The 25,094-nt window shown below is 38.1% G+C and overlaps 1 protein-coding gene across 1 annotated transcript in view; it reads left to right on the forward strand.

The window, feature by feature from the left end:
* Positions 1–25,094, forward strand: part of pde3b (phosphodiesterase 3B) — a 49,880-nt gene that overhangs the window by 11,967 nt on the left and 12,819 nt on the right. The window contains exon 2 of the mRNA XM_053324550.1: positions 24,269–24,319. Coding sequence (XP_053180525.1) covers positions 24,269–24,319 — 51 coding nt within the window. The remainder of the gene's footprint in view (positions 1–24,268; positions 24,320–25,094) is intronic.

The following is a 25,094-nucleotide window of genomic DNA, read 5'->3' on the forward strand; positions in this document are numbered from 1 at the left end:
GAGAAACTGCTCCCGGCCAGTCCCCACCCCCTTTTCTTCACTTTTTCTTTAGTCTGTCGCTGTCTCCTTTTCTTTCTCACTTTAACCTCCGTCCGCCCCTCCCCCAACACACACACACACACACACACACACACACACACAGAAGCTCAAATGCCAGACACCCCCCCCCCTTCACCTCACATAATGTAAGTGAGATTTTGTAGATAGATTTTGTGTCTGACGAAGGCCTCTGACTCTGAGCTTCAGTGTGATATCTCCCCCATCTGGCCAAGGTTGCTCTTGATCTGCTCGCCATTGTTCAGTGTAATCAATTCCTGGGGACCTGTATCATCCTCTCTCTCCCCACCACAACACCCCCCTCCCTGCCTTTCTTTCTCCTGTGACAGCACATGAAATTTGACCACCAAACATAAAGCTTATTATCCACATTTCAGGTTAAGGTAATAGTGACCATTCTATTTTTTTCAATTTGCAAGGTCTTCCTACAAATTTAGTTTGAAAAAGCTACATTACTATACCAAAATAGTTGGCTTGTGCATGCTTTACAAAAGAGGATATCTTTGTTTGTATGTGAGAAAGTTAGAGCCTAAAAACTGTAGTAGACTGTCATGTCTGCATCTGTGTTCTGAAGTCTATGATGTAAGTTATATACAGGCTGTTGGTGGAGATAAACTGGCACCAGCAGGGACTGGTGATCTTTGTGTAGAGATAGGTGTTTGCAGCAGTCATATGGAACTCACTGATGACAAAACAAGTGAGCGCAGACTACATGTTTTAATCGAAGACTCCCTCTGCTGCTAAGGTATGGTGTTCTATTATAGATAGAGTCAGAGCTGTGGCCCGCCCCTAACTGTTATTGCTCCCTGTATTGCTCATAAGCATTTTTGAAGAGTGACATCCAGTGATTAAGACCTCATGTGCAGTAGTTTAGTAGTAAGGGAGACAGTCCTGCAAGCACAAGGCCAGTTTCCTGCTTATTTTGGTAACTGAATACTGTATTGAAGTGTCAGTGAAGAGGACACTGATTCTCCCTCAGCTTCATGTGGACAGTACACCTGACACTTCGGAGGGAGGAGAGCCAAAAAATGTGTGTCTTCATTCAGTAAATCACTGCATTTATACACAATTTATTTAAAGCTTTGAAATGGTGTCTCTCACTTTCTAAAACACTTGCTAAAAGCTCTTTTAAAACCAAACTGTAATGTAATACTGTTTTCATCTTGGCTGTAATGTCCTGGGCTGGCTGTCGCTATGTGACCCTCATTGTTCTTTTCTGTCCTGAACCTGTATCAAAGGATCAACTGGATCAACAGTGGACTTGATGCCACATATCGACATAAGGCTGCCTGACATGGCACCGTAGACATTAGGCATTTGGCACTGAGTGCTCAGCTGCAGACAGCAGAAGATGGCTGGGGGTTAGACACGGATTAAAGATGCAGCATTTGCGTCATCAGGTGAACTCTACCGGGTGTTGTGGTCATACCGAAAATGCTGTGTTACTGTTACTAAATGATGTAAAAACTTAGACACATCCAGTCAATTGAAGTACAGGCTTAAAGCAAATGGAGAATAGCAAGATGGAAAATACAATTGAGACTTTTGTAGGCTTGGTAGTGAGCTGTAAAAGTTGTCATTTTTATAGTTTAAGTCCTTCTTAGTGGTAACAGCTACAAACTGAATGCTTGCAGATGTTGCCATGAGAACAGCTCACAAAATGAGAATCTTACAAATTTAACTAAAGTATTGCTAAATCACCAACAGTGTGCTCACAATTGCATACAAATAAATAAAAATTAGCAAATACATTTATATTATACTTGCAAGTTTCCTCTATAGTGAAAATGCTCTTGCCTGGTGTCCAGTACACAACCAGTAATGCAATAATAATAATACTAATGATAATAATAATTTATACATAATAATATATAATAAGAAGAAAAGTCTAATATCATCAGTATGTCAACCAATCACATTTGATTTCTTGGTGAAACTAAAGTTGGTTTCTGTAATATTATTATAATGTAGATTATCATTGTATATTTTTATACAGCTAACTGCAGCCCCACCAAAGACAAATGCTGGTTGCATATGTTAGTATGAGGTTAAAGTCTTTCTTAAACATACCACAGAGGTAGTCTGTTAAGCTATGTACACAGTGGATATCATTAATCACGTTTTAGACACATTAGCAGGCTGAAAATGCAGAAAATGACAGAAGGTTAGTTATTAGCTTGTCATGGAGCAACGGTGCAATGAGGGAAACAAACTAAAGGTCACATTCAGGAGGACATTTAGGCAGTGCTGCTCTCCAAAACAAACCTCACCTCAAAGTAACTGCTGCAATGAAATGTCTTTTGGATTTCCCCTAATTCCAGTCTATACATCATGGTGCTGTACATAATATAATTTTCCATTCTGAATGCACTGTGTCATATGCTTCATGACAATAACCTACAGAGATGTGAAGGCTGTTCCAACCAAAAATTGTTTTTCCAAGCAGATTGAGAAAGTCTGAAAGAAAAGCAGTGTAGAATATAGTGTTGTGGAGTGTATGCAAATAAATGCCACCTAACTTGAAGATCATGATTTTATTCTGTAACACTAACCAAACTCACATTTTTCCCCTTTACTTTATTATTATTATGATATTCTCATATTCTGATATTATTCTTATAAAAGTCTTTGACTTAAAAAAACCCCCAAACGTCTTGATACCTAGAAATCCAAAGTTCTACCCCTCCAAAAAGGGATTGTATACTACACAAATCTTGGTAAACTAAGTACATGTAGGCTTCACCTTTGCTCTCCTTAACTGTGTTTAGTAAACCTACCTCAGGTTTGTTTGTGGAACTCTGACTTATCTGACAGTCGGCCAGTGTTCCAGTATTTATGCCATGTGGCATCTGTCTCAGGTGATGTAGGCAAAGCTTGCCGAGCTCTAAGTTCATACTTACGGATGTAAAATGATCTCCGGCAGTCCCAGCATTATGTTCAGACCCATTCTGTCAGCACTGCCTTCTGAAGATGATTCATTGAGTTGAACATAACACTGAAGACCTCAGTCGCCCTGAAAGCCATTTTTCCTGGCCGGTGGCATTGTGTTTAATCTGCAAACTGCATGATGATTTTGCAGATTTGAGTTTAAAAAAGATGACAGATATAGATATACAACTTACTAACTTACTTAAACAACAACATATTTTAATTAATTTAGGATGCATTATGTTTACATTGTTTTAACAGGTAATGTTGGCTCTGAGATTTATGTTTGGTGGATGCATTTAAAGCAGATCTACAAATATCTACAAATATAATAATAATATATCTTGTGTCTCAGTTGTTGAAATATCCCTGGAGTCATGTGACTGGTGCGTCCTGTGATGAAGGTCATGCCCACATAGCCTCCCTGGAATGCTTGTGTGGTAACTGGCAGAAATATGTACTCTTCTCTATTAAAATGTGAATATTTTTGATACAATCCTGTCCAAATGAAAAAAGGAAACATGAAAAATCAGTGAAATGTTCTTACCTGAAGAAGTTATTCAGTATTTTTTAAGAATGCTGGAAGTCAGAGGTTTATGTGTTATAACGTATTCTTGTGTTAATAATGCCTGATCATATTTTATATTGTAGAGGTAGTTGTACAGATATGCAGCATAATTTCATTTGATTTATTTCTTGCCTTTTTTATTCAGTTATTCTTTAGATATAACTGGTCCTCCTAACTTTTTCCCTTTGATTCATAAAAGTTGTGACCTCCCTCTCATTGTCTCTCTGACTGCCTCTTTTTCTTCCTGTTCATCACTGACAGCGTACTGACCTCATGGTAGGCTGACAGTCTTACTTCATTATGTGTGCGCTAAATACCAGGGACTCCACAATGTGAAATACCACAACACCCCGCCCATGTACCAAGCAAGAGTGGATTATTCTCATGAAACATCAACTTATTACAATTGGACTTTGTAACAAAAGACATTTTGTGGCCACTTGCACTGCTGTAGTGTCTCTCACATTATTAACTGTTGCCTGACTATAGAGGAATCAGAGATAAATTAAGATCAGTGAGGAGAGACAAACATTAAAATGGTAATAAAATACAGTCCTAATCTGACCACTACAGGGCAGAAAAACTCATTTGAACTCCCAACTCGTGAAATACCACAACTTTTTCGAGCCACTTTCATCAATTTTCAATGCGGTGGGCATAATTTTTCAACATGCAGGGTAGCCTGATAGACCTGTAAAGAACTCCCACAACGTCTTAAATAGATGTCATGAGACCGATGACATTTATATAAGATGACAATTGTCCTTATTCTGAGGTTGCAGGTTGGGTGGATGGCTAAATTAATACGCAAAAAGTGGACTTAGTTGGATACCACTGTTCACTTCATGCTTGCTATCATCTACCTAGACCTAACCAGACCTTAACTAAAGCATTGTCACACCATAAAACACAATTATTTTGTAACAGTGATTTGTAAGGGTTGCTGTAGCCACAAAAGATACTTCCAATTGACATGTATTATATAGATTATATTTCACAAACTGCTGTGATACTGCATGTTGAGAGATGTCCAGTAATGACACAGGTGGGTTTTCACTGGAGTAGGTTGAAAGCCGGGTGCGTCTAATACAGACACTAAAGGATGTCTTGTCTGTCAGCGTCCTACACTGAGGGGTGTGACAAAGCGTATTTGAAACCCTGGAAATGAGAACAGGTCGCACAGACACATATCTCTCACATATTAATACCATATATAACTCTTATGACTATATTGTGTTTGCAAAGGGTTGCCGATATATCAAGCAGACACTGAGCCATAATTTTAGCCAATGGAGTCGTGTTTCTGCTGTTATAAATATGAGTTTATTATTAGTCTCCTACATGACCAACTTTTGAGACGTACATCTGGGTCTTCAGTTTGCTAGATGTTTGACGTTCTAATGGCAAACTGACATTTACACCCCAAACTCTAACCTTTTTAAATGTTTTCAGAACTGAATACCCCTGCCATCCCTTCCATGTATGTAGGAGAACCTAAAGCCAGTGTTTAATTTGTCCGAAGAGGGCCCACTGTAGATATAAAGGGCTCATTCTAAGATAATGAAAACACAATATTCTTATTTTCAGGTGATTATATAATAATTATAACATACTTATGAATATTATAATATATTTCTGCAAAGTTGGTTCCCCTAGATACCACTAAATTCTACACTGCACCTTTAATTTATGATCTGCACTATTTAAATATTTAAATGCCTGTATTTTAGTACATAATGGCTGCACTTTTTAATTTAAAAAAAAAGGAATCATTAAAGTTGCTGTTTACTGTTTACTGTTCTATTTAAATGCCTTTTTTATTTTACAATATTGTGGCTGCACTTAATTTAAAAAAGTATATTATTCCTAGATTTATTTAGTCAAGTTACTGTTGCACTACTAATACTGTTCTATTCAAAAATAAATGGTTTCCTGAGCCAGGCCTTACCACAATGATAATCAGATAATCATATCACAGTCATGCAGGGGTAGTATGATTTTGAATTATTATTATTTTTAACACACTGGTATCGGTATCGGTACTCGGTATCGGACGATATCCACAGCACAAGTATCGGAATCGGTATCGGGAGGGAAAAAATGGTATCGGAACATTTCTACCTCTGTGATCCAACTCAGGCCAACACACCATGATCGGGGCAGTCAGAAAGAACAACAATGGAGCACACAAACAGATTCTTGCAGTGAATTTGTTCAGATGAGTGTATTGAATTTGCATGAATCAGTCTCATATAGCCATTAATTTATTAAAATGTAGTCGCAAATAGCCTAAATAAAAAGTAGCAAGACAGCAGACAAATGTTGAAATACTTGAGAGGGGCCAGTTGTGTATTGATTTTGACCTTTAATTTGACAAGTGTACAACTGTAAGCTTCTTAAGCTTTTTTTATTTAACCCCTGTCACCTTAGCCTTAATGGAAGCTCTGGGAATTTGATATGTAAAGGAGAAATAAGAGGCTGCTTACAGCCAGTGATGGTCGCTTGCTTGTAAATGATTTACTTAACGCACAATTTCTGTTGTGGTCTCTTCCCTCACTGTTCTTTGTGTCTGCCTCTCTCTTTTCCACTTCCCTGTTACCTCCTCCTCCCACTGCTCGACTCTGATGGATGGCGTTTGTGTTCACATGCTTGTTATTGGCCAGAGCTCCAGGGCTCAGGCGTTAGGTTGTGTTTATGAGAGGAGCCTGCACTGATTCCATGATAAAACCAGATGTTCCCTTACAAGGCTTCAAGCCTCCCTGATCTAGCTCTCATGTCCATATCAGGTATAACCTTCCTGTTGTACTCAGGCCTCCTGGCCTCCAAACTATAGATTGCTCTAGGGCTCCACAGTGGTCAAAAAAGGTTGCATATGAAGACATACATCACATGTTTGCACTTTGATACCAAAAAACAATCTTAAAAAGTTAGAAATTGCTGGGAGTTTGGACTGATGTGAGAAAGTTTGTTTTGTTTTTTTTAGTATAGAGAATTTATATTAAGATACTGTGCTTTACTAATTAATGCAAAATAATCTGAAACCCAAACAAAAACAGCACAGTTTACTGTGTTTCGCTCTAACATAATGATATTTCAAAAGAGAAGTGTCAGAAATGAGAACTTGGAAGCAGTGAGTTCTTTTTGATAAATGACTCAATCATTTCATTGATTATTAGCACTGCTCTCTATACATTTTCAGCTGAATGGCTATTTCAAGTAATCAGTTACTCATTTCAGTACTGAATCCTTTATGAAACATCTTCACATGTAGAATATCAGCACATCTTAATTAGTCCTAATATGTCCAAGCCTAACATGACAAATATACTTAATATACAGTACAAGGGAAAGAATGGTCACACTTTCTCTTTGAAGGGAATGGGGAGGAGTGTCCAAACTGTATGTATGTCTTGGGTATGGCTGGCATGATCAATAAGTATACTAAAGACTTCCTAGGAACATAAGATAATGAGTCATATAAAATCACTGTCCTTTTCAACTAACAGATAAGACTGTTTTCCAGTCGGCCTCATTGTGTTCAAGGTCTATCAGATGCAAAACACCTCACAGCAGTTTATAATACTATGATACAAGATTTCACAACTTCAGTCAATCTTCACTTTTCTCATTCAGGTAATTAAGGTAGAATGTATACAATACATAGTATTTAATAAGCAAACAGTGCATTGCTGGATGACGTTTGCATTGCGTTACATTGGACCGTGGCGATAGTTGAGCCATGTTGAACTTTTTTTAGACATGTTTTTTCTTTTCTTTTCTTTTAAACAAAACAAAACATTTTTATGCTGGAGCCAGCAGTGGTATCATTGAAATGAATAAGAAGGCATTGCTTTTCCACTTAGCTCCATACCGAACGTTCAGATGAATAACAGTAGTGCAAGGGACTGTCTTGATGGGAGCGTATTGTTTCAGCTATGGGTGAGACAATGAAATATGATCCAGGAAGTCTGCTTTGACTAATAGATCCATGAGTTTGGAGGCTTATCAGATGCCAAAACACTGCACAACAGTTTTACAGGATTTTACATCTCTGAAAAATTAGCACAGCTGCAATTATTTTATCTTTTGTCTCAACGATCATGAGGTGATTCTTGTAGAACAGAGTAGTAGAAATGCAGTGATCACATTCCAAAGTAATCTACTGTATTTGCAAGTATTTGAATGTCCAATGCAGTGCCTTGCCACATGGCACTTCATTGCATTGTAGCAATAGTTGAGCCAGGTCCATTGAGGACTATCAGTTTCTTTTGTTTGCAGTCCTCTTGGGCATTACAGTTTTTGTTTCATGCCTATATTTTGAATGGTTATATAAAAAAAAGATAGTTAACATTCAAACCTAAAACATATGTAGAAATGAAAAGCCATGCAAACAAAAGGCAACATTACATCTCCATGTGTGCAGGATGTGAGATCTTGCCTTGAACAGTAAAGCCCTTTGGTCCAGGGCTGCCTGGGCACCGTTTCAAAACATTCGCACTGAGATCACCTTTGTCCTCAGGCATATATTGAGTCTTTGATAATACTAGCTTTAAAATGGGTTGTTGTAAACCAAACTTTAAGAGATGGATAACAACAGAGAGGCAGATCTGGTTACTTATTGTACCTTAATAAACAGCTGCTTACATTTTTTTAAATGACAAATGAAGCTCTCTTCAGACTCTGATTGTACATTCAGTGCGTCACAAGGTCAATGGTCCTTTTAATAATTACTTGTTTTAACACTGGGTAAACCTGGGATATTTATATGAACCTGCAGATCAGCAAATCAATGTCAGCAGAAAGGACTTTGAGAAGTACAATTCAGAATATTTACACTTGGGCTCTTTGCCACCAGTCTCTAAAGGTCATACATGCCTATATTCTTGCCAATCTCTTGTGATAGCGATGAATTGCTGCAGTCCAGGTCAACAGAAAATTTAAGCTCAGATAAAATGTAACCTGCATATACAGCCTGCACTGCCTGCAACTATTTATAGGGGCATGATTTACTGAGTGGTTTCCTGTAAACGTGGGATCAAAGTCATGCTTGGATTAAATCCCTTTACGTGGAATACGTTTTGTTGCATAAAATCTTCTGTGTTATGTATTGATTTAGTCACTTTTAAAAAGCTAATCTTTGTTAATGAATGCATATTTTAAATATTTGTGCACAGACTGTGCTGTGTTTTGAACAGAGAGTTTGGCTATGTGAGCTTTTCCACGTTCATGCAAAATAAAATGGACGATGTGCAGAGCAGCTTTGAATTTAAGAGACACAGTTTCAAAAACCACGTCTAAATAAATTCTTTATAACTGTGACCTATCTTCTAGCAGTTTATAAGATTATATTTTTCGATCTTCCTGGCATTTTTTAATTTACCAGATAGTACACAATTGAATTAGAAAAGAGGGGAAACAGGTACCAAGAAAGAAGAATGGTGTCAGTCAGATTCAAATACAATTTGGTCTGATTTTCTTTGTATGTCTTTTGTTGGATAAAACAATAAGTGGTGTACATGCTGTGTTTTGCCAACATTGGTAGCTGTCTACTGAGTTTTGGTGTTGAGTACAAAAAGTTACGTGCCGTTTGAGCATGAAACATACCATTGTTGGAAAAAGTTCATCATTGACGTACTATGATTGACCTTACTCAGATTGTGGCATTTATGTTGTTCCTGTGTGTTGTGTTTGTCATTATGCAAGCTCCACTGTGTCTGGCAACCAGCCAACTGCAGAAACTGTGAGAGTCATTGCTGAAAGTTAAACTGTGATGTTTGTCTATGGTTAAGCTACACATTTCTTGTCAATACATTTCACCTTACCTTCACCTCTTCTTGTGGTATGCTACTTCAGTACACTTTAACAAAAAATATTACTGGGACCTGTACAACAAATTGACAATAAACATTTCATATCCAGTAATAACAGAATGGCCACAGTTCCACACATTAAGCATACATCTAAAACAAATAATATTAAGACTGAATGAAAGTTAATGGAAACAAACACAATTTACACATTTTTTACACTTAAATATTTTCTGCCTGAAAGAGAAAAATAAAGATCTGTTTTATTGTATCAGATTTTGTCATTTAAAAAATCTAAATTTCTTACATGTACATTTGAATTTGAATTATGCACGAAAAGTTGATGATTTAACAAATGTATAACAGTATTTCTAATAATAATTATTATTATGAAGGCATATAATAAATAATAAACTGCCTAAGAGTGAAGAAATATTTATTATATTATTATTTTATATCTATGCATCACTTTCTTTTATATTTGCACTTATTTGCACTTGACTTGTTTTTTTGGCCATTTTAGTGGATTTTCCTCAACATCAAGCATGGGAGACACTAAGTAGCTGCTGCCCTATTTCCTTTGAAAAGGCTTCATAATGACCTCTTTGGCTTTCTTCCCGCTGGTATATATGTATGAAACTCTGCCCCCCCCCCCCCCCCCCCCCACTCCATTCGGCTGTAATTTCTTTGGAGACTGCGGCTGATTCCATTTCTGTTTTTACTTTTAGTTTATTGTTGGGACATGCTGTGTAGCAATATAAGTCTTATGTCTGGGATAAACAAAGTTCAGTTTATTGTGGGGTCTGAGAACTTCCCATTTTGTGTTTGGGTTGTTTTTTTTGTTTGATTTGTTTGTTGTTTTTTCCCTTTTCTTTTACAAATTTTACAAGGGGCCTGGATGATTTTATTTTCAGGCTTTATATCTCAAGCCTGGTAAGACTTGAAGAAATGAGAAAATGATTTTCTTGTCAGTATCGCTACTGGTTGGTAACTTATACCACTTTATGCTAGAAAGTCTGGACTGTCATTTTAATGAAGCACATTTGCTGAACAGTGGCTGTTGTGGAAACTAGTGACGGGTAGATTGTGGTAGATTGCACAACATAGTGTAACAGTAAGACAAGTAGAGCAAATTGATTGAGAAACGTGTTACACACAGACTTTATATATAATGGAAGTAACAGCCGTGACGTCACCCATTGGTTTGTGGACTGCTGCTTTGAGGCCAATAGTATCGGATCTGAGCAGCGCCATCTTGAAAATTTGAGGTGCATGTCGGGAAAAAAACAACACGGATTCGACTTATATGGGTATCCGGAGAAGCAAGAGGATGGAGTGGGGGAGGTTGCGAGGGCTGGATCTCGAGTAAATTGCACACCTACCTACCACAGTCTACACCGGCAACCTGGTGATGCTAACCAAGTTAGCTGTTATGACTAACTATAACCACTAAACTCCAGAGAAAACTGTCGGTGTGAAACAAGTTCACGGCTATTTCCATACAGTCTATCTGTCCGCCCTCATGAACTTGTGAATCAATCAACCTGTCAATCACGACGGCTTTAAAGATTCAAGATTCAATATTCAAGATTCAAGATTTCAAGATTCAAGAACTCCCCACCTGGTTACACAGTAATATCTATTTCAGGTTGGCTAATGGTAGCTATGGACACTATAAACTGCAGGTCATACCAGCCAAGTAAAAACCTATTAGTGTATTTAAGTGAGAAAGGCTTCACTTAAATGAATGTCCTAAATAGATACTTGAGTACTTGTTTTATGAATTAAGTGGTGATGTTTTATAATCTTGATTGCTCTTTCTGTGTTTTACTTAATTTTATCGAAAACACTTTGTAACATTGTTTTGAATGTGAGTACTATATAAATGAAGTTATTTTTATTATTATTACAAACTCTCCCTGGAATTGAATTCCCTCCGTTGGAAATGCAGCTAGGAGAACTGAGTTCCTCAGAAAAGGTTCTAAGTCCCTGGGGGATGTTCCTGGGGTCAGAACGCTGCTTGGTTTAAAATATGCAGGTGTGTCCCAGTCATCTCTCTGCTGACATCAAACACATCCAACCCTCTTGAATTGCTTTTATGCAGACAAGGGGTTTTCAGATGTGATGGTGACACATTCCTTCTTTTGAATGTGCTTCTATTCAGGTCAGCCCAGAATGGCCTCAAGAATCCTTTCATTTGTCATCTGCACCGATAACCATCTTGTACCACATGACGTCTCAAACTTTTGTTATGGAACGTTGACTTCTTTTTCTTTTCTTTTTTCTTTTTTGTACCTACAACAATGCTTCCTTTTTAACAGCTATAACAGGATGTGCCCAGTCCTGTTACTTGTCCATGTGTCCATCTTTTAAAACATTTTCTGCAACACAGTACACCCAAACAAAGATAATATACTTAGAGCTGAGAACCTAAAGTAGCCACATTAGCTTGAGTACAATGAATAGATCAAGATAGATGGTTCATTCCTTGTGAGTCACATTGACTATTAAATATGTGGGGAAATCCTGATATTCTTAAGTTCTGTTACTCTCTCAGCCTTAAGCTCAACTGTGGTCTCACAGTCAATATGGAGAAACATTATCTGACATTGTAGGATCTAAAACAATGACCTTTTTTTGTCTTTTTTATGTTTCTTTAATGATTAAAAAATGCTTACAGCCTTTGAAATGTGTAAAAGCCCTGAAGAATTCAAATGTTCAAAAGCTAAAATAAGAAATAACCTTAAACCAATTTGGCTCTTAGTGATCTAGTTATCCATTTATATTCTTGTCCTTTATCCAGGTCAGGGCTGTGGTAGCGGCAGAGCAGGTAGAACAACCCAGACATACTTTAACAAAGTAACTTCCTGCATCTATTACTTTAGAGTGCCAATGTGACGTCATGTCACCAAGGAGAAACAGTAAATCTGATTATGTGAAATGTGTTAATGTCTGTTGGGACCCTTAAAACTTTTCTCCCACTTTCTCTTGAAATGAGGACACACCTGCAGCCTGCAGCCTCAGAACAGCCTGTGATGTCTGCTCTTGCGTTTGCTTCCTGAGCCTCCAAGTGTTTTTATTGTAGCCTCTCTAAACTCATTCTACACCCAAGCCTTTGCTTCTACAGCTATGCCAGCTGCAGCCTTTCTGGCCTGCTAGTATCTCTGCTAAATCCTGAATCCACCAGCAGGTTCTTGGATCTCCACCGTGATGGATGCCAACCAGCTTTTGGCCACAGATCCTAGCTGTTCCTTCACCCACAGAGGGATGTAACAAGGTCAATTTCCTTCTCCAAATCCCCAACCTCCTTTACGATACAGGAAAGGGTTTCAGTGGTGGGAGCTGAGACCAATCCGGCTTCAAAAGGCATTCTCAGCACACAGTCATTTCTCATTTGGGATTATCAAGTTTGTCTTGTCGTACTCTGCCAACTGATCAGACACAAAAAAATACAGAGATCGCTTGACAATTTGGACTTTTTCTTTCCCCAGGTGTCCAGAACATCTGGTCATACTGTGTGTCTGATAATATTGAGCAGGAGCACTATCCAACTTGGCTTAGCACACAGAAATTTCCTGCCACTTCCCAAAAGGCCCATAGAACACAGTTGTAACTCTTCCACTGAGTTTCTCTGTCAGCCTTGTTCTGGTCCATCTGCTTTTTTCTGGGGACACATCTGGCTGACAAATTCACAACAGCCAGGAAGCAGACAGCAACTGCTATCTTCCCCGCTTCAAAGGAATTAGTGGGTGTGTGTCCATAAGGCTTGTGCTGTGTGTCTTCTGACTCATGTAAACAAAACACCATAGTAAAACCACATGCTATGCCCCTGAGATAAAAAGATGAGAGGACTGTGTAGGCTACTCAGTCTGCAGTAACAAACTATTAAACCAGTTAGGCTTGGATGTTGAATTACTGTTTGAGTTGATAAGTTACTTTGTTTTGACCAAGTTGCCTGTTCAGGTGTTTGGGAGGAATTTTTTCATTCAGTCTTAGTCCAGAAAGTGAGAGTCCATGTGAAATTTAGCAAATTCTCAAACCAATAGTTTGTTTGCTCTGGTCTGAATCATACGTTTACACAGAAAATGCATCACTGAAAGCCACATCATCATATTCATTCTGCTCACTGGTCAGATGTGTCTGGGGCAGGACCTTGATTGCTAACTGCTAGCACCTGCGGATTTTGCTCATCTGCACCCCAGTATACAAAGTGCACCCTGTCACAAGAGCCATTCCAATCAAACTAGCAGACTACACTTAATGGTTTGGTCAGATTGAGGTTGGATCATGTTCCCACACCAAACAAACCACACTTCCTTCAGAGGGTCTCAGTGCTTTTGGTTTTGGGCCATACCTGAGAATGATGTCTGTGTTCAGATTTGCCCAAATGAATCATACTAAGGGGAAAACTTCCAATTCAACCAGAATTAACACCACGTTTGCAAAGGATCTTAGTCAACTTCATTAAAGGTAGAATATGTAGAATGAGCAGAACAACGCCATCTAATGTTCGAGATCGTAGTCGCAACAACCAAAAAGTAATTCCAGCAGTCGGGTTGCCAGGTCCGGTGCCGGATTTTATTTTAGCTCTAACTCTGTAAATATACCACTTTATCCACATGTCTAACCCTTTTAGGCGAGAAAGTAGCCCTTTAGATCCACAATGTGACGCTAATTTGTCCAAATAACATCTGCTTAAAGTTTTGCTCCTGCGAATTCGGAGCCACTCAAGTTAGCCGAAGCGAGTAACGCACTTCCGGTCATTTTCACAAAATAAAACACCCGTTGCCTTTTATTATTAAGAAAACCATAACGATAGAGTTGGTGCTTTTATTTTGAAAACAGGAAGCGAACATACCCTCGCTGTAACAGACATGAAACCACCGAGGTACATTACATTGTAACGCCAGTGGGAGTAGCAGCAATGTCTCTGCATGTACTGCCTAATCCTAAACACCGATTGGCTGGTGAGTGGTGTCGTCAGAAGCAGGAGAGGCTCACTGTCGTAAACATCTAGTTACGTGTACTCTGAGATGGCCGTGCAGGTCAGGAAATGACGTATATGGTTTGTTATTTGTGTTATTACATTACGTGTTGGACTAAATACATGTTGACATATTGAGGCAAGTATTCCGGTTTTATGGAAACGGATTTCATATTTCACAAGAATGGATACTTGGCGAGCTGTACAGAAAGTCCTGAGTCATAAGATGATCGTTGTGGATAAAGAGAAGACTTTGAAGGTATGTAGCATTATAGCTTTTCTCACTTAGCTGAGTGGCTAGCCGAGCTAACCGCTAATACTATTACGGCTGTGAGCAACCATATAAGTCGTGAGTGGTCTTGAATGAATCAGGACAATCTAAGCTTTCCAACAATGTACGGCATGAGTATATATGTTTAAGGGTTGGTGTTTAAAACATTCAGAAGAACGTGTGGCTACCTCCTAACATCCGTCCCGTCCCGTGAACGGAACAGCGTGCGTTAAGAGGTTAATGATCAAATATCAAAATCCGAATAGCGTCAGAAAGTCAACCCACTCTACACATTTCCATTGCTACCGCTCTGATACTTCATGGTACACAAACAAGTAGCATCTCATATGAAAGCTAAGACCCTGGCGAGTTCAACAGTACCACTATTATTGCGCTAAAAACTCAGTGAACCAGCAGCATACAAAGGTAAACAACCACTTATTTACAGCGACTAACAGATATTCTGTCTTACCTTCGAAGTTTTGTGATGAAAAGTTGTACTTGAGAGCAAAAAACATTGGTTTTAGTGAGTCCAACATGGTGGTGTTTGTTTACAACTCCATTTCACCCACTGCCAGCCTACAGTAGCTGCACCGGAACAACAGACAACCCTGGCAACCCGCAATTCCGGCCGCTAATTGTGAAAATATTAATTCAGACTAAATATTTTTTTTATGGAAAAGCAATACTTTCATTCTGTACCCCTCAAAACGCCCCGTGGCTGTATTATTTTAAAAAATATATAGCTTTTAATAAATATTCCACATATTATAACCTTTAACACTTTTCCTTTTGTTTCTGGGAACAAAACCTGATTCCAGATCTCATGTAATACACAAAATGTCATTATATATATTCAGGTTACATGTAAATTTATTCCATACAGTTTGTTTATTTTAATTCTTTTAATGTATTCTTTATAGTTAGTCTTTATGTTTGTTGTCCTTCCCCTCCCCTAGAAATAAAAAAGTCTTCATCGCTGTGGTCACATTATCCTGGGAATCAGGGTGACTAGTCGGATGTATTTAAATTATCTATTATCCAACTCCTGAGAAACAACTAAAATGTTCTAATCTGTTACCTACATTTACGGCACAGACAACATAACACACTGATTGTGGTTACATGCTGCATGCTTACAAATGCAGAAAATCAGCTACTAGAAAGATAACACCTAACCACAAAATAGTTTTTGGAACATACTGAACATCACAAACTGATGATCTTGATTAGATGGGTGTATCACTTGCATCAAAGCTAAATATGCCCCACACAAACCACACTTGAACATGGTGATGCATACAAATTTGTGAATACTCACTGTTGCTGAGTTTTATTTGCTTAATTACACACCAGGAAAGTGGGGGCGTGTGAAAAGACATCTGTAACTTAATACAGAAACTGGAATTAATGTAGCATTATCATCAAAGAACCACAATAAAGGCTGTCTGGAGAGAGCAAAAAACTGATGAGGGAGTATAGGAAAGAGTGGAATCGCTATTTCACTGTAAATTGCATTATGACAAACCCAACTAAAGCCAACTGTGTTACAAGATAGCTGTTACACATTTGTTTGTTGAATTAAAGTTTGGTCAAAATGACGCTTGGATACAAAGGGTTAACGGAAAACAAATTTTCACCAATTCCACAAAAATTGATCTCAAACTGTGTCATAGTTTTTCAGAGCAATCCTGCAATATGATTAAAAGGCACATGCAAATGATTTAGACCATCTTTATATCGCCTTCTTAGTTTGCATAGACTGGCCTGCAGAATGGACCTTAAAACCAAACTCTGACTAGTTTCATGTTGAATTTACATTAAAGCTACTCTTACCTTTCTTGCATTTCACACAGCACAACCCCTCCACCCTCCTCTGTTCCACCCCCGCACTCCCTCCCCTCCACCACCCCCCTCCACCTCTGCCAACACGCACTACAATATTGATGACCAAGACAATGCACATGCACACACACATAGTAACGTGAGTGGACGGGTTGTTACAGCGGAAAGTTAAATTCTGATAAACTGTACATTTTACCAAACATGGAAAAAGCGCCAAACATGAGAGATCTGGCATTATTTACACACAGGTTACCCAACACTAGGTATTTATCTAGAGCTAACTTAGGTCCGTTAGCAATATGCTAAACTTGATCCGGTAACTGTAAGGTTACAACAAATACAGTCGAGTCAAACGTGCCAGAAATGTGAACAAAGGTAAGGGTAGCTTTAATGACTCATTGATAAGTGGCTGGCCAATTTCTGTCACTATTTGAGGTATAGAGTTGTTGATGGGAACAGTTTACTGAAAATATAGCTAAACTGGCAATTTTGACTTTGTGACAGACTACATTACAGATTAGGTGATGTCATAAGGTGTCGGAAGGGGCAAAGTTGGCCTCTCATCTGTCAATATATGTACAGAAGGAGTAAATTATAAATTATGATTTTTATCAAATTTATGACAAAAGGCAAACATCATTATTCAATTACATTTTTCATAACTGTTTTCACCTTTAACACCCTTATTCAACAACAAAATAAACCCAAATATGTGTCACAAAAGTCACAAAAGTCCCTTTTTAAAATGTAGTTTAGATTTGCTCTTACAAGGACCAATCATTATATATCTTTCAAATAATGTTTACAGTTACCATTAGACTCAAACTCTCGTCTTTGCTACCATTCTCAACTATTCCTTCTTTTCCAGTTTTATGCAAAAATTCTGTGGTCTAGTGTGCCCAGAAATAGTCTCTATATCTTTTTCTCCACATGTAAACAAACACTAGGTCTTCATTAGCATGTTTGTCTCCCCATTGAGCTTTTATAAACACATACAAACTTTTCCACCATGAAGATGTTTGGCGCCATTTAAAATTGTAAATTTGTTGGGTGAAATGAACAAGTTTTGTGCTTTATGGTGTAACTTCTACAGTTTCATCCATTTAGATAAAATTAGTGGGGAAAAAATGACACCCCTAGTTCACTCTCATGTCAGACTATAGCAGACTGTGAGGGGCTTCTATGGGGACATTTTGGCAACACATAGATAAGAACTGTGATATTATTTGGCTGAGTTGAAAACCAAAGTAGAGCTAAATGGAGAGTGAATATTCAACAGTCATTCATCAGGTGAAAAGGTATACCACCAGTTGGAAATAATTGGTTGCCAAAGTGTTATTTTTATGGAACATGCATAGAAATAAGAATGACAAACCATGAATTGTCCTTTTTAACATATAATATCTAATATCAGCCAACAGTGGATTTTTTGTCTTAAGCTGCTCTGTTTTATTTATAACAGCTTGCTGCAATGTAATTTGGATATTTACAACTAGAACAATGGGACATCAGACATCATAATGTGTTCATACCTTGAGTGGTTGGAATTTTACAACTATTTTTAGCATGTTATTCACAGTATTTGTTTTTTTAATTCACTGGGTGGGTGCCAATGTGGATCAAATGCACACACCATGCACGTGTGCGAAGCAATAGATACGATCCCAGAAATGAATAAATAATACTGCAGATGACATTATAGACGCTGGACTCTGGAAGGCACATGCTGAACAACACCAAACCAGTGAAGTGGTAGATGAGTGTGAAAGAGAGGGATGACATTTTGCACGAGCTCCTTCCCTTAGTCAAAGAATTTTCCATGGTCCTGCCAGGTTGCCCTGACGACACTGGTGACAGCCATAGACGGACTAGCCATTTGGAGTACCATGAGTTTTTGCTGTTGGGCTGGTTGACCTCTGGGCTGGTGGTGAGCCAAGCAACACTGATGCAAAAAGATTTGGAGCTGTAGATTGTCTAGCTGGCTGCACTGGGAGGAGGTATGGTATCTCTTCCCACCATTCATGAGCAACCACTTAGTCGGTGCATACTTCCCCATGCACCACCTTCATTCAACTGACAGTGGGAGACTGTGCAATGATGACTTTGATGAACCAAACATGGACTAACAGCTGGTCAAAATATGTGGAAACGGGTGAAAAAAAGAAAAAAAAATCTAGTATATTCAGACAGCTGTTCATTTCCATATTTGCCATACACACAGTAGAGCAGCTGAATGATATATTGATGAGAAAATGTCAGAATATTGGTTTCTTCAAGCACATTGGTATCATTTGATCTTAATTTGGTCTTAATCAAACAAATATGATCTAAAATGTAAAGTCAGTACCAGGTGCATTTTATGCATTTTACATTTTATTCTATGATATGATGACAAATACTACAGTATTATCATGTTACATTTCACCATTTTTTTTAAAAAACAGGTTACATGTTTTCCTATTAATACATATATAGATGATAGATGTGCACAGGTAAAAGTGTAATAATAGCATTAATACTAAACACAAGATCTGAACAGCCTGACTCAGAAAAGAAAGACAGCACACTTCCAGCTTTGTGATTTGTTTCCTATGTCCATCATGTCTTTGGCTAAGAAAAAAGCAGTTAAGCTCCTTTGTTGCTTTTTGCTTTACTTTTTTATGTGGGATAGTAATTGCCACACACCCATGACTTCATTGATTGTTGTTTACATGGATCCCCTGCAATGCTACAGTTGGAAAAGCACTAATATGAGTATGTTGGAAACTGTTTTTTGGGGTTTTTTTTGGCTCAAGATCTCACACGTTCTTTCCAGTCACTGCTTCCTGTCTTGGTTGTACTTGATATATTTTACAGTCTTTTTCAAAGCCTTCTTGTCACTTAAAATACATCTAAACCACTTCCATATAATTGATGTTGTTTGCCCTGTTGTTTCATTAACTTCCTCATCTCTGGTTTGGGGTTAACGTAAGTTCACTGTTGAACGCATTCTCTTTGGTTCTGCTTGTATAATTCAATTTTCTGTACTTGCCACTTGATAAACACTTTTATATTTACCACTACATGTGACAATTTACCAGGGAAATGTGAGGATTGGCTGGATTATGAAGACAACAAGCTGAGAGCCATATCAAAAACAGTCTATATTTATCGTTACCAAGTAACATTTATAGTGAATTGATGTTAGAATTAATTTATTGCCAGCCATAATTTCTAGGACTGTAAGAATGTAACATAAAGTTTGTGCAGCCTTATATAATATTTTATTCTGGATTCTTCAAACACTATAATCAGTTTGATGACCTAAATGTGTGAGTATTACATTTATAGTCAGTCAGTCTGGGTTAAAAGTTCAGGCAGTTAAAAAAAAAAAGTCTGTTCCTTCCTGCAGTCGGCTCAGCTGCTGGCCTACCGTCTGCTAACCTGGCTGAGCTTTGGCACTGTGCTTACATGCCCTGCCTTATCCAAGCAGTTCAAGCTATGTCCAACCAACAGGACACACACACACACACACAGACACACACACACACACACACACACACACCCGCACACACTGCAGACCTCTCATCTGATTTGCTCTCTTTTCTGAACACAGGATCACGCTTGACCATATAATCTTTTCTTCTCATGCGTGTCTTGGCAGCCAGAGCCCTGTTCTCATTATCAGTGTACGTGCATTTGCTGAGGGCTGCTGACGCTGTGTGTGTCGCTGCTGACTGACGTCAGCAATGCCATACTCCTCTCCATACAAATGCCCTGCCTGTTTGCCTGCCATTGATACCTTTTCTCTGTCCCCCACACTCTTATTAGCGTGTTTTTATCAGTTCTAGCGATGTCCCCACCTCTCACACCATAGTGCCGGAGCCTAGCTAATATGACACGCAGGTGTAAGTAACTGGCCATCTGATAGCTTGCACAAGTTTATAGACTCCTGTTGGGAAATATTTATGGCTTGTCTCATGTTAAATAATTATGTGTATGCAAAATGTTATTTTTTGCCTGTGCATGTATGTTTCTGATATTGTCTGTTTTGTCTCTGCCTGCCTTTGTGTCTATATAAATACAGTGAGGGAAATAACCCTTTTGGAAATAGTTGTACTATAAATAACCTTCATGCACATGCACATGTAGATGTGCACACAGAGACAAGATCTGTTTGCGTGTTTAGAAGATGACATGGAATTAAAAATTGTGAAATGAATGAGGAGTAGAGATGAGAAATAGGTTGGTCCTAATGTTCTCAGATTGAAGTTATGATATTGATCAGGGCGACAACTAACAGTTCTTTTCATCTGACTAATCTGACGATGCTTTTCTAAATATGTTTTTAGTCAATAAAATGTCAGAAAATAGTTAATGACGATTGCGCAGGTGGTCGAGTGGTTAGAGCATGCCACGTACGCAGCCGTCCCCGGTTTGAATCCTGGCTGGAGGTCCTTTGCTGCATATCACACCCCCCTCTCTCTCCCATGTTTCCTGTCTGTCTACTGTTGAATAAAGGTGTCTATGCCGAAAAAAATCTTAAAAAAAAAAAAATGTTAATGACTATTTCCCAAAGCCCAAAGTGGAACTCAAATGTCTTGTTTTGTCTCAACCAACAATCTACAACCAATATATTTACTATCATAGGAATAAAGACACCAGAAAATATTCACATTTAAAAAACTGGAACCAGCTAATTTTAGCTTTTTTCTCAAAGCATGACTCAAAACAATTCATTTAGTATCATATATATATATAATAGTTGTTGATTGATTTTCATTTAATCAGTTACTTAATTAATCAGCTAATCTTTTCAGTTCTAATATTAATATATAAGTAGCAATTGCAATTGAGCAATATCCTCACAAAACTAGACTATTGACATTCCTCATCTTGAGTAGTAATCAGGGTTTATATAATAGTCAAATAAAAAAATTAACTTAAGGTAGAGAATTAGATTTGCTTAAGTAAATGTACTTATGCAGAATGGCTTTCATTCTAGTATTTTTTTATTAGATTATTATAACAAAGGTTTTGTACTGTACGTGTATTGTGTGTGGCGTGTGTGTTTGTGTATGCAAGTGGATGATGGCATGTGTACAGGAGTCTGTGTCAGCAGCTGAGTTGTGTGTCTGTCATGTGGCTGCCCTCATGTCATGTTTTCATAACATCGCTGAAGAAAATATCTCCTTTTCATTGAAAGATTTTAATCTCATCACTAGCATTAGGCCCTGAATGTTGTTACTTGGCACAGAGGGCCAGCTTTAATAGTGGTGCTGGTGGTGGCGGTAGCACCCATTCAGCCAGCTTTTCCTGTTTCTGTACTGTGTGAGAGTCGGTGAAGCAGTGCATGTTTTTGTGCTTTGTGCACAGATTATGCAGCAGTAAGGAGAGAAGCATAGAGCAATAGTTAGATGTTAAGAGATTGCACACATATTGTGATATATTTATGTGGCACACTAAAGACTTCTGAGTGTGCTACTGGCTGTGTAATTTGTGTGTGTGATTAAAAGGGTCAGTAGAAAATGGATTTGTCAACAAAACATGATCCTTTGGTTGAGTTAAATGAACTACAAGCACACATCGCATCTATTTGTGTCTCCATCTTTATCTCCTGTCCTTTACTCGCATCCCCTCCTTAATGGCATCCTCTCCTTCAGCTTTTATCCATCTCCCTCTCTGTTTCAACCCTTCTGTGTCTCTCCGTAAACAAGCAGAAGGCCAACAACTCTGTCCTCCGGCCGTCTCCCGCCATCCTGTTGCCATGGTGTATGGAGCATTGTTTGCTGGCCTCTATGTCGGGTTGCCATGGCAGGGCTTATTTGCCATATTAAATGTTTGGCAGCATTGTACAGATGCTGATGACAAACACCCAACATCCCACTTTGATCAATGAAACAGTTACTGATTAGAGAAGATGGGATGGAGCCACTGATCTGTTTAACAGTCTCAGTTCATGTATGTATCACATGCAGAAACATAAATGTATAAAACCTAAGATTGATATTACAGACAGGGGAAATGTAAAACTGGCCGTTTAATTGTGTTTCTGTAATGTGTTGTTTTTCTTATTAGATCAGAAAACTTCTCTGGTAGCTTTTCAAAAATGCACGTGTTGTCTTAAATCACACAATTTAGAGCAGTAGTGAACCAGTGCATTTCACATTTAAGTTTACAAATATAATTTAGAGCATTTTAAAGTGTCATATTGGAGTTTTTGCCATTTTTGGATGTGATATAACAATTAATCCAGTGTATAACATTTTTATGATGTAATATGCTTTGAAAATTCATGACAATGTGATGATCCGCTTAGATGTTAAGGAGAAGGATATATGAGAGTGGTCAGGTGTTACATTGGGTATGTGTTTGCATGTTTAGTTGAGCTTGTTTTGAGGTACTTGTCAAATGAGGCCTATACATGTAATCCTCTGTGTCTCTCCCTCTTGTGGCAAGGGGTGAGACTGCACGGTCGCTCTTTGAAGGGAATATTTACTGCAGGGATATTTACATGGCAAAGTGCTGTATTTCTCCTTGTTATAAAACTAAAGGCAGACCTAAACCTCCCCTGGGTGTCCTTTTGTCCTGAGTTGTCAGAATGGATTATATAAGCTGTATTGTTTCTGTTTTTATTTTATGCTGATGAAGATTTCAATTGTTTCATGCCCTACAGTCATGTTTTAAGTCATATGAACTTAAACATTTGAATGATAATTTGTGTCTGATATAGTTTATCCATAAAAAAGTTTAATTAACTCATCACAAATAAAATAAAATAGACACTACTTATTTTACCTTTATCAAAAATCCAAAATCGATGAATATGTAAATACTGTTGTCGAAAGTTTAACTGCTGAACACAACATGTTTCCTACTTCACTGAAGTGTCCGTTCTCAGTGTTTGTGCACTGGAGGCTCAGAGTTTCCACATCACACTTGTGTAAATTGAATATTCGACCACATTGAGTTCCACAAATCATGCTGATAGATACCCTTGTTAAACTCAGATTTTCTTAAACATGGAGAAACTTTAAATTTTCAGTAGCTGAATGTGAAAACAGCCTCCAAGTGTCAAACTCTGCACAGTGAAGTTCAAGCACTCAAGTGAAGAAAAAATGGAAGAGGACTTTAACTATTACTACAGTTCTCATGGCTAAAGAAAATTATATGCAAATGTTATGAAAAACAAATAAAAGTGCAATATGACTGTACAACAGAACTGAATTGGTATCTGCACCATAAGATTTTTTTTATCAAAATTAGGATTTATATCAAGTTAGAAGTTCAGGTTATTTCAGCTTTAGCAACTTTGTGTTACACAACTTGCGCCATCTATGACTGTAAACTGCTGTAATGTGTGAGAGCTCCTGTTTGGTTACCAACAGATAGCAGGGAAATGCAGCTGATTGACGTAGTTGGAGCCAGATAAGATCTCACAGTTCCATTGTCGACGCACCACGGTGGTTTTAGTGGTTTGCTTTTCTTCTTTTGCTTTCAGTGAAAGGCCTCTGTCTGCTGTCGCTAAAACAGCGTGCATTCTCATACCTGTAGTAGAAAGTGCATCATGTGGTGCAGGAAATTCTCAATGTAAACTGTTACTACACCATGTGTTGAGAGAACAGGCAGAATCGACTAGCAGAAAGTTCTGTCACTCTGTTACTGACCTGCTAGTGCCCCTCACTGAAAAGTCATGAGGTATTGTTCTGAAACTGGAGCATAGGTCAAACTTTCTGTGTAAATGCATTTTATATTCTCTGTTGTGAACACACACAAATATGATTACAATACATGATTGATAGCTTATGTGTCTCTCTTGTGTTTTTCAGATGATCTTATGGGACTGGGATCTGAAACACTGGTACAAGCCACAGTATCAGGTCAGTTCAATGTACATGTTCACAGTTGCATAGCCTGACACTGAGGTCTCCAGACTGACTGATCACCACCACTAAAAGCTGTCTTTAAGTCAACTTTGGGACATTCAGTTCTTTTCTGATATTTTCAGTTAGGCAAAATACACATTGTGTAAAACCTGGCAAACAATAACCTTGAAATTGTTGTCATGCCACATTTTATCTTACGCAGACATTCTTTGTCTTGTTTGAACTATTTGTGTAATCTGTCAAAGAATTCAGCTCCCACAGACCAAAAGTCATTATTTGTTCCTAGTAGACAAGGCCAGGTCAGCTAAAATATCTCATGAAACCTGCCTGAAAAGGCAAAGATTATGCTTCTGGGGGTTAGACTGCTGTTAGAATTCATAGGATTTCACTTACAATCAACATTGTGCTATGCCTCTCATATGAATTTAACCACCCAATATATAGTAGTTATATAGTAGTTGTTTCTGCACTGTAAGGGGCTAGAAGAAGAGCAGAGGGATGAAGACACAGCAGGAGAGGAGGTTAGAAACAGAGAATTACAGCAAAGTCATTATTTATATAGGGCAGCAGCTGTCTGAGTAAAGGGCATTATTAAACTTACATTGTTTAGTGAAGTTGAATTGGATTCTGGTTCTAGTTCAAATGTGAATCTATCCTTTCATTCATAAGCCAAAAGACATGACCAATCCTAAAAGAAATATTTTGAAAACAGGTCTTGTGTTTACCCTCGGATCCCCTGTTACTTATTCTTTGCAATTCATGTGTGCCT

This window comes from Scomber japonicus, chromosome 1 (genome assembly GCF_027409825.1).
Source record: "Scomber japonicus isolate fScoJap1 chromosome 1, fScoJap1.pri, whole genome shotgun sequence".
Lineage (NCBI taxonomy): Eukaryota > Metazoa > Chordata > Actinopteri > Scombriformes > Scombridae > Scomber > Scomber japonicus.